This window comes from Sturnus vulgaris, chromosome 4 (genome assembly GCF_052056855.1).
Source record: "Sturnus vulgaris isolate bStuVul1 chromosome 4, bStuVul1.hap1, whole genome shotgun sequence".
Taxonomy (NCBI): Eukaryota; Metazoa; Chordata; class Aves; order Passeriformes; family Sturnidae; genus Sturnus; species Sturnus vulgaris.
Window position 1 is genome coordinate 13,086,154 of NC_142246.1, and position 14,899 is coordinate 13,101,052.

At 37.4% G+C, this 14,899-nt stretch overlaps 1 protein-coding gene and 1 long non-coding RNA gene across 8 annotated transcripts in view; one reads left to right on the plus strand and one right to left on the minus strand.

The window, feature by feature from the left end:
* The window catches only part of CLNK (cytokine dependent hematopoietic cell linker), a 30,865-nt gene that overhangs the window by 6,019 nt on the left and 9,947 nt on the right, over positions 1-14,899 (minus strand). For 2 of the 4 annotated variants that reach the window (XM_088163153.1, XM_088163152.1), the window contains 9 exons: positions 12,944-12,972; positions 12,594-12,613; positions 11,014-11,172; positions 8,109-8,136; positions 5,237-5,255; positions 4,123-4,186; positions 3,028-3,068; positions 434-567; positions 47-124 (listed from right to left, as the gene is read on the minus strand). In XM_088163153.1, the coding sequence (XP_088019279.1) occupies positions 47-124; positions 434-567; positions 3,028-3,068; positions 4,123-4,186; positions 5,237-5,255; positions 8,109-8,136; positions 11,014-11,172; positions 12,594-12,613; positions 12,944-12,972 (572 nt within the window). The remainder of the gene's footprint in view (positions 1-46; positions 125-433; positions 568-3,027; positions 3,069-4,122; positions 4,187-5,236; positions 5,256-8,108; positions 8,137-11,013; positions 11,173-12,593; positions 12,614-12,943; positions 12,973-14,899) is intronic. The other 2 variants (XM_088163154.1, XM_088163155.1) reach the window with 2 other exon arrangements.
* The window catches only part of LOC148223883 (uncharacterized), a 182,418-nt gene continuing 179,282 nt past the window's right edge, over positions 11,764-14,899 (plus strand). For all 4 annotated transcript variants that reach the window (XR_015803023.1, XR_015803024.1, XR_015803026.1 and 1 more), the window contains exon 1: positions 11,764-12,567. This is a non-coding gene — a long non-coding RNA (uncharacterized LOC148223883). The remainder of the gene's footprint in view (positions 12,568-14,899) is intronic.

Consider the following 14,899-nt stretch of genomic DNA (forward strand, 5'->3'; position numbering starts at 1 on the left):
TCCCCCAAGAGTTTACATCCCAGCTTTTGAGATAAAAGGTACTTACAAGGTTTTTCTGTAACAGTATCTTCTCTGCTTTATGGCGATCGTATTCTCCAACGTACCATTCACATTTGTTTAAATCCTTAATTTTAAGATAGCATAATCAGTGTGTAGAAATTAACAACAACTGGCAGGAGCCAAACCAGATTGTATCTAATCTGCATTTAAAGCACATTCAGCACACTATATAATGGTAATGCATCTATATTGTTAGGAAATGTTAATCAAATTAGACATTGAAAGTCTTATCCATGGTTTCAAGAGCTCATATTAGAATTTCTCAAGGGTGCCGAATGTCCACAGCTTTCAGAGGGGGTCAGGGGTTGTGCCATATAGTGTTAAACCTGTTTCCTAAAAACTTGTCTTTTTATGTAGCAGAGCTGGTCTTTACCTTTTCAGTGGGTTGGATAAGAGATTGCATTTCTTGTTCTGCAAGCAAATGTTTTGATTTATTTTTGCATGCTGCATATGATGTAGGAGGTGGTGGCTTCTTCACTGTCAAATTATCTACACTTAATGTGGAACCTGTAAAAGTAAATTCAGAAGGAAAAAAATTGCATTCTTAAAAGTTACAATTTAATTTTACACTATGTTTTACTTAGTAATTTTGGGAATAGTACTTTTAATTTAGAGTATTGTGATATTAACCTTTAAAATTCAGAGCTATCAGTTATGAATGGTATTGTGCTAATGCAGCAGTGATTTCAGATTAATGGCCCCAGAGATTTAACACATTAGTTTCCTGATGAGTTTTAATTGACTTCAATCTGACAGGCTATTGTGCACATAGCAAAATAATAAGCTGTTAATAAAACAGCAAATGCTGAATAAAATACTAAATATGGGACTAGGATAATGCTTTATTCTGTTCTACTTTCACCTTTTGGGTCTCTTTTATTTGTGTTGGATCGCAGGTGCTGTTACATTAGATCATATTAAAGCCCCTCATTATTCCATTGCCAGCTAGCATTGTTTCTACCAAGCTGTTGAAGCCTCAGATGATTCAGAAGTTCTGCCATGCTGATGAATTTCTGTCTGCTCTGTGACTTGTTTCAATTAACAAATTCAGGACCAAGGGGTGAGATTGCTCTCACATTAAGAAGAAGGTGTTGGTCTTTAGCTGTGTGTGCCTTCTCCATTCCAGTGCTGCTGGTGCAGGGGCCTGGAATAGCTGAAATCCTTCTCCCAAAGCAAATATGAGTCACTGTCTGTAGGTTTAGGGCTGCCCTTTACTAGTTAGGCCCAGCTACCCAGGTCTCGGGAGCTAAGGAAGTGCAGTGGTTGGGTCAGGAACACAAGAAGTCTAATATGTAATAATATGTAATATGTAATATAGGAGGCCCGGGCTGACTCTGAGGATGTAGTAGAAACAGCCTGAGAAAAGCAAAGGCTTCCTTTCAATGTAAGGATCAAATGTAATTTTTAGGTGTATGACATGGGGAAAAATTGTTAATTGAAGATAAAAAACCACCATATCCTGCTGTACAACAGGTAACAGTTTTGTGTGTTTCATGCAATACCAGTGGGAGAAATGATCCAGTGTCTATTCTAAAAGTAAATGAGAAAAATCTGGTTGTCAATGGCTTCCATCTTTTCCTTCTGGTTACTGTCACCAGAGACAGTGCAGTTTGTCAGGGTGGTATTTCATTGTGCTTTATCTGTTCTTGCTTTATCAGTTTTATTATTGTTATGCCGGTATGTACCATATGACAATATTACACTTTACTAGGAAGAATTTCTTTTACAGAGGGGAAGTGATTTTCATTGCATTTCACTGTTCCATTCATATATGTTCCATTCATATGTTCTGATGTATAACTGCATTACTTTTGTTTTTATACAAGATCCACTGATAGCAGTAGACAAAGAGCCATGATCTTCAGCAGGCAATCAGTCTGTTCAGTAATGAAATCTGTTCAAAGGGCCTGGTACCAGACATCAGCCTTTTGTGTCTGCAATCACTTTGACTTGTCAAAATGTGAAATATTCTTACTGTTCAGCTTACTGGATCATGATTTTTAGCATGTTTGTTCACATTGCGTTTTTAGTGGCTATCCCCAGAATTTTTCTCTTTTTTTTTTTTTAAAAAAAAGCAACATAGTTGCTTTGTGACCTGTGCTGTGTATGTTTTGCAGATTTTTTTTTTTTCTAGTGTGTCTTAAGGTGTGGAACAAGAAGTGTAAAATTCTTTTGCAATGCTTACATACCAAGTCTGGCTGAGATGGAACTAAAAACAGCTTGTCAAAAAATTAGATTTATCAAAATTAATATTTGTTCTTAAAACATTTTTTTAAGCCAAATATAGACTTTAAAGGCAATTGTAGGGTAGCAGGGGAAAGGTTACTTATTTTTTCTCTCCCTATTGCTTCAGGAGGGCAAGGAATTGACAGAGGAAAAAGGATACTCTGCTGTCCCAGAGAGCCTAAAGGAGCAAAAGCCCTGGTCGGAATGGTAGGAAGTGTCTGAAGTGGCAGCAGGAAACAGAGACCTAGGTGAGCTTTATGGATTATGTAAAGAAGGATTTTTAGTAGGTATCCGGAGGAGAGTGTGTGGAATTGCACTCCAGCACAAGAAGGAAGTGGCTTAATAGAGGGAGCCCACCAGAATCTGGGAGCTGGGGCCTGTGAAGCAAAGCTGGGGGAGGTGGGCTTGGTTATCCTGGCAGTGACCAAAGTTAATTTGAATCCTACTTGATCTGAACAAATAATGCAGTCCATATGTTCTTCCTGGTGGTATTTGCCTTTACTGTGAGTTCGTGTTATGCACTCATAGGTTCTTGGCACAGCTTTGGGGTTTGTTTTTTGATAAAAAAGGGCATTTGCAGAGGCAGTTACAGGAGAATAAAAGTATTCTGTGTAGTCACGGACAGTAGGAAGTGTATTGAAAATCCTCAGTGCAGACATACAAACATAGCAACCTGAATCTGTTTCTTACTCTTATTTTTCCATGTTTAGTTTGGCTTTCAAAGCAATATCTGGTTCTTACCTGAGCTGCAAATATTTTTAGAGCTCCATGTACATTGAGGGCTAGGAAAAAGCAATGAATAAAAGTATTGTCAGAAATATATTTCTTTTAGTGGCAGTGTAAGAGTCAAATTAAAGAGCAAGGCATAGCTGTGCTTCCCCAGAATACCCCTTCCTCTTACTGATGGCCACGTTGGGCCTTACTAGGTTTTGGGTGGTAATATTGTATTTTGTGTTTTTTGACATAGTTCCCTTATTTTCATGAGCCACTTTTTCAAGTTGCATAAAGTTTTGGGTTTTTTGCTCTCCATGAGTTCCACATTTTAACTGCATGTGTATGAAGCACAGTTTGCTTTTGTTCACTGCTTATTTCAGCTGGTGTTCCCAGTGCCTCTATAGGAAGACCCAGGGAGCATTTCTTCCCTGCCTGTTCTGATTATCTAGACCACTCCTGAGTGGCCAGTTAGTATTTTGTTGTGTTACACTGGGAGAAATATTGACCATATAACTTTTATAGCAGAAGTATAAGAAGAAACAGAATGCCAGGGGTCACAAATATGGTCATATTTACTCCATACAATAATTTTATTGCAGAGAAATGCCATGATTGTAAGTAATGCTACATGTATTTGTCTCGGAAAGATGTTAAATCATTTATATACTTCCTATGCTGTCTCCTATATTTTTGGGTTTTGTTGCATATTTCAGAAAAATATAGATTACAGGCAATTAGAAAGGAAAGATTTGTATAGGAAAGCCAGGCATGTATCCTTTGTAAATAAAAATAGAAAATGAGGGGGAAGGAAATGCGGAGGCTGGAGATAGCAGAGCTTCTTTATATAATATATTTAACACCCTATCACAGAAATAGTAGCAGAAATGTAATACAGCAGCATGCTATTAGAGATAAAAATTGGCTGTGCAATTACAATAGCTTGAAAGCAATTCCCAAAGATGGTTCTTGTCATACATCAGGGTAAAACATAATATATCACTGCATGGCATCTGAAAGTGGTATCATCTTGCTGTTATTGCACAGTGAAGTATAATTTTTTAGGGCAGAATGTTTAGTCCTTGAAGCATTCAGTGCAAACTCGTTAAATTCTTCTATTCCTACCTGGCTTCATGAGGATGCTGTTGTGCTTGAAAAGATACTTCAGGTTTCTTGCCCAAATTTGTAACTATTGGTAAAAAAGATAAGAATGTAATACTTCCTCTTTTGTGTAACTCACAGCATCTAGCAACTACTGTGAAATAAATTAAGTAGATTCATACATGAAGGTGAGGCAGTTCAATAGAAAACCTTGAAGGGCTGTAATCAGTCTGGCTTGAATGAGTCAGCTAATGATTTCAGTGGGAAACATTTGGACTACTACTAAATGTTACATGGGGGACGTTACAGGGTTTGTTGATGCCAAATATGGCTCAACATAATTGTAAATAACGTAGAATGTTGAACTAGAAGTATGTGGAGAGTTCATAAATCCTTTCTATAGGACAGGATAGGCATTGAATTTATTAAGGCAGCTGATTCTATTTCTTGCTGAAAATCAAGAAATGGTGCCTTAATCCACAAAAGAAAATGCCACAGGAAATGATGAACTCATTAACACAAAGTGCAAACATAATGAAAGCCATGTAACTTGTATCTATCTTCAAAGTATTTTGGAGTCACATTTGTCATGGACCTTTGTGCACATTGACACAGTGAGCGGTTTAAGCAATTTTTTCAAAGCTATATGTACATCTATAGAACTGTTTTTAAAACATCGGGGGGTTCAATTTTTTTTTTTTTTTTTTAGCTTTAAAAGCCTAAAGCTTTTTTTTAATTAGCCTAAAGCTAATAAAAAGCTTTATTTCAAAATTCTCACCCTCAAAGGTAGAGCAGCAAGATTGAGTGAAGGATGATGTCCTCTGTGCAGATCTCTTTTGGATATCCTTCTCTTGGTTTTTTAGGTACCAACACTCTTGTTTTCCCCAAAACCTTAAGACATTTGCTTAGGACAAGTGTGATACCCTGGCTCCCCAAATAGCTCTAGCTAAGGCCAAGTTAAGTTTCCTTTTTTCTTGCTGCACATCATCAACTGTTGAGGTCTCTCTAACTCTCTCCATTCTCAGCAGATGAATACCTGAGGGAGGTCTCTTGTTTCAGCTAGAATTTTAATGATGGAATATTTTAGTTTTGGAATATAAAGGAAAGACAACAAATTGTCATATTATTGAATACTGACCTTGGTCTCTTCCAGGTACCTATATAAAATTATAATACGGTAAATATTTTTCTTTGAATTTGTAATTTGAATTTACCCCTACAGACCCAACAATTAAAATAATTTATAGACATTCAATCTTTAATACTCAATCACTTTGTCAAAAACCTGGGCTGAATACTTATCTCAGTCTGCTACCAACAATGAGAATTGAACTTTTTAGAGTTGTAAGTGAACATGTGGTTTACTGCAAAGATCACCATTTCATGATGACTATTGTGTATCAATTTAACTTAACAATATGGTTTTCCTTCACTGATCTTGTATTAAATCAAGATTGATTATGGTTGACTGGAGAGACACTATCCAAAGATTAAAATCAGTCGCTTCTTTTCAGGCTCCTTAACTGACAGTACAATTATTTTTACTGTCATGGCAGATATTTCATTCAAAATCACTGTGTGGAGAGTCTTAATCCAGAGTATTATGTTAAGAATGGTACATTTCTAAAGATCAGAGTTTGACTCCTAAACTTTCACTGTATTTCTGTATTATTTTGATTCACAGATCAAAATGATGGGAATATAATTTGTTTGTTAATTAGATATATCTAAGACTGTAATACATGAATATTAAAGAGAAAAATAGTTTATTCCTTGTAGATGTTGCATTTTGAGCCTTCCTAATAAATTACTTTCCCAATAATGTTTATCTTTTACTTAGTAATATCAAGTCTTATTCAGGCTAGCAGGTCCCAGCCCAAGCTTCTGCTTAAAGCATGGAGAACTGTGAGATGAGACCTGGGGTCTCAGAGCTTTAACCAGCTGGGTCTTGCAAACCTCCCAGAATGCAGGTTTCACAGCCTCTCTGGGAAGCCTCTTTCAATACCCTCATAATTAATTTTTCTTCCCTATTTCTCATTGAAATCTTCATAATTTCAAGATTGTTGCCTCGTACTTCCACTGTGCACTCTGTAGAGCACTGTGCTGTGCCTTTTTGACAGACAGACATCTCTCAGACACTGGCTGGCAGCTGTTGTGTTCCCCAGGGCTGTCCCCTCTCTAGGCACAGGGAGCCCAGTCCCACCAGACTCATTCCACAGGGCAGGCACTGCCTGTCCTGGCTGTCCTGGTGACCCAGTGCTGACCCTTTCTGCTCTTGTCAGCTTCAGCCTTGAGCAGGACTCCAGGTGTTGTCTGATGAGTGATGAGTAAAAGGGAATAGCCCCTTCCCTGGATCTCTTGGCAATGCTGCTGTTGACACAGCTTGATATTCTCTTGGCCTTTATGGCTATGAAGGATACACCAGTGGCTCATGTTCAGCCTTTGGTCCCCGGGTCCTTCTGAGCTGAGCAGAGGGTTTAGATCATTCTTGGGCAGCATTTTGCCTTTGTCCTTTCCAATTTCAAGAGGCTCCTCAGTACCCTCTCCTGCAGCCTGTCTGGGTTATGGTGAAGGGCAGTCCTTCTCTCAAACCTTTTGACCTGCCCTTTGGTGTCTGAAACCCTGACAAGGGCACACTGTCTCCTCCACCTCCAGGTCACACTGAAACTGTTCAGGCCTTCATATCTATATGAATGCAAAGTGATCAAAATTAAATTTTATCTTTTCCATGTCATGAGACACACAATATTTCTCCTTAAGATGTAGCCAAATTAAGAGCCTGTTAAGAGCTGAAGTATTTGTGCAGCTGTACAGTGTCTAGCCAGAAATATTAATTACAGCTGAAAGATATTTATTTTTCTTGGGAGTGTTTTCATATATGATTTCTAATGAGTCAGTATCCAGGACAAGGCAAAGTCCTTTTTTTTTTTTCTTTGATACTATCTTTCTTGCCAATATATCTCTTTTTTAAGAATTAAGTGTTGATTACAATATTGCTATCAAACCATGTTTTTGTCACCATCTTTCAAACTAAAGAAGCTTCTAACCAAGAGGAGTGAGGTTTGGGGCAGCCTCAGTCAAGACTGTGGAGAAGGAAAACTCAATGGATTTAAAAGTAAGACAAGTCTGTCTATTTGTGCTGCAACCTGCTGTGGAAGGAAACAGTTGGGATTAACTACTATAAATTCCTTTCTTCTGTTCCCTTTAATGAGAAAAAAAATTAAAACAAATTCATTAGGAGCACATTAGTGCAGGAACTAAAACATTCAGTAAGAAGTACAAAATGCTAAATTATAACCTCTTTCCAAATTTTACAATCATCCTTTAACACTCTGCATGATTGTAGGGACTATATCTCTTAATAAGTTTTATAGGAAATCACTTGTCATAACTAAACTCCCTGATTGCTAAAACCATTTCCTTTGCTTTAGTTCATTGGTCTGAGTAGAAAGCGAGTGGGGAAGGAGAGGCAAAAAGGAGCTGGGGGATAGCAAGGAACGTTAAAACTGGATTTTAAAAAATCCAAAAATTTGTCCACTTTTGTTTCATATTGAAATGAGTCATCTTATATTTGAAGTATTTATATTACATTAATGCTATTACACTTCTCTATTGGCCTTATAATTTCAGTTTTCTGCTTTTAAAAATGTATGTGGAATGTCTCTCTGAAGGAGAGTTTCTCCTGCTCCTCCCTCTTCACAGGCATCCACATCAAGCAGTTATGAGATGCTTTATGTGGATAGTTGGACAGGTAGATTTGCACTGTACCTATGTTTTTATTTCTGCAAACAAATTCAGAAACTTACCCCATTCAGGAAGTAGCAGTACTGAAATTGCAACACACATTAAAGATGAACACTTTTATGACACAGCTAATACGACTCTTACAGTTTTTTTGTTTTCTTTTTTTTTTAACCTAATAGGCTAAAATACTTTTGGAAGAGAGGCTGTGTAGCTGTGGAATGTGTTTGGCTTTTATGGTCCTGATACATACAAAGATGAATACTTACTTTATTTGATTCTCTAACAGATGAATGTCTGGAAAAGAAAGAATAATAGGCAAAACATTTAATTATGCTAAAATAAAAATCACTTTGAGCACATCATCACTGGAAACTAACAGCCCCTGACAAGGGAAGAATTTTGTTACTGCTAGAGAAGTTCAGAGGCTGGTTATTTTTTTACACAAATTATTTTCAGGAGAAGTATCTTGGACTTCCTTAAAAAAAGAATAGCGTCCACTGAATTCAGTATGGTAAAAGACAACTTTGTTAAGGATTTATGCTGGGAGGAGGGGAAAAAGAGGAGTATCAACTTCAGCACTTTTCATCTCATGCCAAAAGGTCTTACCACACGCTTTAGAGTCAGCTATAAATGGAATTAAGTTCCTTGAAGACTGAAGAATTTAAAATTTGCAACACGCAGAGCTGAAATGGAAAGTGTAGAGGAAAGGAGGTATAAACCAGAGAAAGATGAGTGGAGGACATTCCTCATGGCCCTGATTAAGTAGGTGTTCAGGTATTTTTCTGCCTTCTCCTGATATGCCTTATCAACAGGATTATCTTCCTTTCCTGGGAAAGAAATATTCTCCATTCAAAAAAAAAAATGGACAAGATATCAAGTCTGACATATTTTGTTAGATGTTTTGGTTATGATGAAAGCTTATGCTTTTTAGCAGTATGTATCTCCTAATAAAAGAGACAGTGGACCAGATTTTATAAGCTACTTAGCAACATAAGGTGTGAATAAGCATCTAGTAGCTTTTGGAAGGCTCTGAGATTTATTCCCTGTTTAGCCTGTCTCCTGACTGAAAAAATATGACAGTGAGATATTTTGCTAAATCAGCCAGAAGACAAAAAGAAGATCTGGTATAGGAAACCCTGGGAGCTATTTTTCAACAGTGACAAGGGCTCTCTTCCTCATGCCTGTGTTGAAAACATCGATCAGCATGGAGGCCTGAGGCAAGAAATTTGGAAATTATCTGTATTATTCAAGAAGGCTAGGAGAAAGGAGAGGAATTGTTTTGGTTTGGATAGTTGTTTTTGTGTTAGTTTCTTCAAGTTTTAGCTTGGTCTCCAGGGCCATTACTTAATGTGTGAAAGCCCATAGTCAGAACTGGGTATGTGGTAGAGTTCTGTGACATTAAAGATGTGCTTGCAGGACTGGCCTCCACCTCCAAGGGACATGGCCCTTGCTTACCACGGGCATATAAAAGGTTCAATCACACCAGAGCTTCTAAGATACATTCCAGGACCCTTCATTTACCCATTTTTTATGAAGCTATTTTTAGGAGTGTATAAATAATGATGTGTTAAATTTTATAAGTCTTCCAAATTTTGTTGGAAAACAGGACTTGGACTTCTAAATCACATCTGTGATTGGACAGCTTTATTTACAGTCTAGCAAAGGACTGTAAGCTGTCGTGCCATACTCCTTCCCTCTGCAGCTCATATGCGTGTTTTCTTCTTACAAAGCTGTAACTGGACTGAGGACAGGTGAGAAATATTTTGAGTGAGGTACTCGTGGGAAATTTGTCTTCCCCAGATATTGTGTGTTCTTATTCTGTGCCACTTCTGTCTTACTCATGTGATAAAAACTCCTAATACAATAGGCATGACGTGTATCTATATTACAGAATTTGGCTTTATAATAGGACCTTTTAAATCCAAGTGCTCTGCATACTGATATCTGCTGGCAACACAGATTATAATATTTCTCACACAGCTTTCAATCTGTGCTGCCCTACCAAGGGAGGGGATCAGCTGTGGGATTTGGAACTTTGCAGCTCTATGTCAGGTCTTGCATCTGAATATTAATCTACTTCATATTAATGAAATGTCTTCGCAACCAACAGTTTTTGGAACCTAATCCATGAGAAAATTTAAGCACCATTCAGGAAAAAACTCTACCCCAACAACACGTAATTGAGATCACTCATTAAGAATACACTTAACTTTAAGCAAAAAATTATTTCCTTGATTTGTAAGCTTATTTTCCCCCCAAGGGATTTGAAATGACCTATGTAAAATGAAGCAAAATTCCGTCCTGATGAGATGAAATTGAAATCATTTAAGGAAAGATGGACAAGATTGACACAGCTTCCATCTGCCATGGGATTTTTGTCAAGAGTCATTTGTGTCCCCTGGATTTGTGTCATTCCTCTTCTCAGCATGGGTCCAGCACTGTCCCCCATCATGAATGTGCATTTTGGTCACACAGCAAGAGCACATCTGCTTATGTGGCAGTGAGCACACCTGACCAGCTCTGTGTTGTGTGGAAAAAGCAAGCAGACTCAACCTGGCATGAGCATGTTCTGGGTCATACAGCTGGGCACAAGTGGTTTGTGCTTCAGGTGGCTCATCCTCACTGCCCTGTCAGGATGCTGAATGACCACGGGCGTTGTGTGGCTGAGGATTGCAAAATGGAAAGGGCAAGAAGTGATTTGGATTCATTGGTCTCATGGGCTGAAGCCAGGCTTCTGCCTACAGATGAGTCATTTCTTTTGCTGAACGTAATATCTTTGGGATGTGGAGTGTGTTTCAGTGTGTTTCTCTATCACTTGATTCACTAACTGCTAAGTAAATGGCATTTTTGTACTTAAAAGCGGGAGTGGTTGCAAGACCTCTAAATATTATTAAGGGAAAAAAAATAGGACAAATCTTAAACAAAATGTTCATGACAATTCTGTCTACTTTTCTACATCTTCACTTCTTTACCGTTATTTTGTCAGTTCTTATTTTTTTAAAAAATGCTAGTGTCACATTACGCTAAATACCACTTCCCTCAATTATTCACAGCTGTCTAAAAAATAACTTTCTTAACTAAAAGCAGAGGTGTGATGGAAGTAAAATTTTGTGGTTTGAGCAGGGAGAGTGTTTTGTTTCTCAGGGAACGAAGATGAGGAATGCACTGTACCTTGTGACTTTTGCTGATGTTGGAAAGGTGGGACCTTGGCGGAGCGTGTTCCTCTTGTGAAAGACCTGGATGCTTATTCTTGGCTCTGGAGGAAGGGGCTGATACTGCTTTGGCAGCATCTTTGGAGGCCTAGAGAAGGTCACAGGAGAACTTGAAGAGCTATTAGGGAATAAAGGAGGTGCAGGGACTGTGTGTTAAGTGCAAGTTCTAGAAGTAAGAGACTGGAATTTTCTGAGAGTATTTCAATGTATTTGTGCTGAGCCAAGCTCAAATCCAGGAGCTCTTCAGGGCCCTTCAGTAGCAATAGTAATATTGGATAATATTTTACATTTGCAAGACATTACTGCACTGTGTTGTGTGCCACTAAATACTGCTTTTTTACACTCACCAGGGTGTGCCATGTACAGCTCTGCAGTGTGGATATTTCTGGGTGGGTATGGCTGTGTATATGGACCAGCCAGGGAACACACTGAAGATTCAGACACAGAGTAAAAAATGTTCTTCATCCCAGAAAACTCGCAGGTAACATGGGCCTGGTGTTTTCTGATGAATCTGGGCATGTCCTGTCTGTGCTCAGACCAGGCAGTCCCAGCCCAGCCCCAGCTGGGAGCTGCAGCCTGGAGAGGTTGGCTGCACAAAACTGGAGGTGCATCCAAGGTGCCTGGCACAGCTGCCTTCAGTGGTGGGCTCCTGTGGAGGGAGCCTTGTGTTTGCACAGTGCATACCCAAATTAAGTCAAGTGAGCGAATTAAGAACCATTCTGGCCACCATGATACAAACAGAAACAAAAAGTGACATTTTGTAGAATAATGGATTGTGAAAGTTCTTATTTCTGCACTATTACGTTTTTGAATTTGTGAAATTTTACTGCCCTTTTATGCTATTTTATATTTTTTAGAGTCAAATCTAAATATGTAATGCTAATCATTAAAAAAATTCTTTATTGAAGAATTTCTTTTAGAGCAGTCAGTGTAGGTATGGAGGAATAAAATTGCCATTCCTAGATGACCTTTTTTAATTATAGCAGTTATTATTTGAGCTTGACCAAATAAAGAGGTGATTATTTTTTTATTTGTGGGCATATCATAGAAAAATATATTTGTGGGATAGAGCTTGGTCTATCTTCTGTGGGAGTAAGTGGAAATATTCCAGTTGATTTCTATAAATGATTTAGATTTGTAGCAAAAAGTACTGGCAAATTGATTTGAGAATGAAGTCAATATTATCATAATGAACAGAGCCTAAGGCACCAATAAAATCGGTGGAATATTTTTTTTCCCCATCAATTTATATCTGGATTGAGCCAGATTCACTGTTTCTACCTTTTGACTTGTCTGTAGGCACAGCCAAATTGGTTTTGAAGATGCAGGCCTGAGCTCCTGCTATGAATGCTTAGAGCTGGTGTTTTGTTCTCCCTAATTCCATATCAGAACCTGTAAGTCCAAAGAGAGGCAGCAGTAAAAGGATGCTGGCTCCCTTCCAGTCACCTCATTACCATGAGCAGCACAGATGGATGTGAGCATTCATTAGCACTGAGTTCCCCGGGGACCACAGGTAAGTGATCTCTGATGTGATCTTACCGTGGGGGAGGTGTGGGCTCCTGGAAAAGAGAGGAAACAAAAATCTCTGTAAGCTTTTCCCCCCTCTTGGTTTGCTAGAGAGAAATGCAGAGAATTTAGATTAAGTAGACATGCCTGTGTCGAAGAGTCAAAGGGTTTATGTGCTCTACAGCACAAAACATCATGCTATAACATGCCATTTTAAAATCACTGAGGAATAAAAGACATCCTCATGTGAATGTGAGTGAGGACTGCAGATAGGAGTTCTCTTTTCTTTAGCTAGTTCTAGCAAAATGGCAGCCTGCTTTTAAAAATCTATTAAATGGCAAAATAACCAGCAACAACTTTAATTGATGAGAGATTCTGCTTACCTGGTATTCATGTATTTTCATTCTTCCTCCTAAAAATAATTACAAATAATTCTTAGTTGAGTCCTACCCATATAATTCACAAATGAAGTTACAGCTTTATTCTTGGTATTGTTGTTATTGTTATGGGCAGTCCAGCCCCATTCCTTGCCTTCCCCTGGATCTAAGTCCAGAACTCTGCTCTTGCTTTCAGAATGAAACATTTGAGGGTGATATTTACTCAGGTACTGTAAATTTAAATATTTTTCAGAGACTTTATATATATATGTATATGCTTATCAAGTTAGGGATGCATTTTTTTTCCTTTTATTTTTGTATAGAAATTTATAAAAATACTGAAAACCAATGAAATCCGTTCTATTTTTTTCAAATATACCAAAGTATGACTGATTATTTAAATTCACATCATACTGATAAAAATCTTATTTTTTCAATATTGAAATTATTTTCCTAACTTTTACATTCTGAAATCCTAACTAATGCAAAGGACATGCCACGTATCTCAAGCTCTCCTTCAAGTAAACCATAACAAATTGCTCTGAATAAAATAATGGTAGCTTAAATGTTTAACATTTCTAGAAAATACTGCTGAAAAAAAATTCTTCTGTGCCATTCATGCCATCTTGTGGCAAGGCCACTTAATAGCACTGGGCATGAGAAAAATGTTAGGGTATATTTAAAAACAGTGTAGCTATTATCTAAAAATACTAGTGTCCTCTATAAGCACTATTTACTCAGGAAGTATTAAAAATATGTATCAGTCGTGTTCTCTAACACCAGAGTTTAATTTACCTTACTGCACTTTGGTACATCTTAACATCAGCACACATCACATGGAGACATGTAAATCCAATTCAAAGGAATTTGAAGCTTTAGATAAACTGGCAAACCGTCCTTGCCCACTTATTTCTGCAGATTTTGAAGTTGGCTTACTCGAATTTATCTCAGTTCAGCATTTTTTTCCAGGCTACATGGGGATTTGCTCACAAGAATCAATCTAACTTTTCGTTTTCAAACTATATAGTGCTTGTTTTCTCATCATCTGTAGGAATTATTTCTCTCTTAATTTTGCATTATAGTGTCAAATAAGAGGGGGGGGGAAGCAAATGCTGTTTTACATGGAATTGTTTGAGTTATTTTCCTGACTGATCAAATTATAATACTTTCTAAAAATCAGCTGTTACAGCAAACACAAAAGGGTCACATTTTCTTGGCTTGGCAATTGCAGTCTTTTTGACCATATTACCTTATGGTTCAAATATTTGAAAATGGTAAGATAAAAAAATACAATTTCTTTTCAATGATTATCAGATATTTAATCCTTCAATAGCTGACTTCATGATGTACTGCTACATCCAAAGTTAATGAAATATATAGAAACCTACTTTTAAAACAATCTTACAACTGAGTAAGTAAAACTGCCAATTAAAGGATTTAATATTCACTTACACTTCATTATATAATAATAATATACAATTCATTAGTTTTTTGAAGAATAAGATTGTCTCTCTCTGATTTCACCTCAAGAAACAGAACAAAAATTAAAGGTACATTTTTGACTCAAAATTAAAGGATTTTGAAGCAAATTTAGGGTTAAAGGTAAAGCAGCAGAGAAAAAAAACATGCTAGGTGATGTACCACACAATTAGCATATTCTGAGTAGATGAACATTGTCAGACAGCCTTTGTAAATAGTCACCCTAGGATGTAAATCCCTAGTGGGAATTGCTAAAAGTTGATATTACTAGTTAAAAATAGTTATTAGATTATGTTTAACAATATATTCACGGAAAAGGCCTGAGAAAAATAGGGAGTGAAAAAGAATTACATTATTAGAAGTAAAGCAGAGCAGGAACTTGCAGCCATTTGGTGGAAGAGTTCAGGAAACATTGGCTTCTCCCTGCCCCTTATTGCCTTACAATGTAGTGAAAAGGAAAATCTGATTTTTAGACTGAAGGGC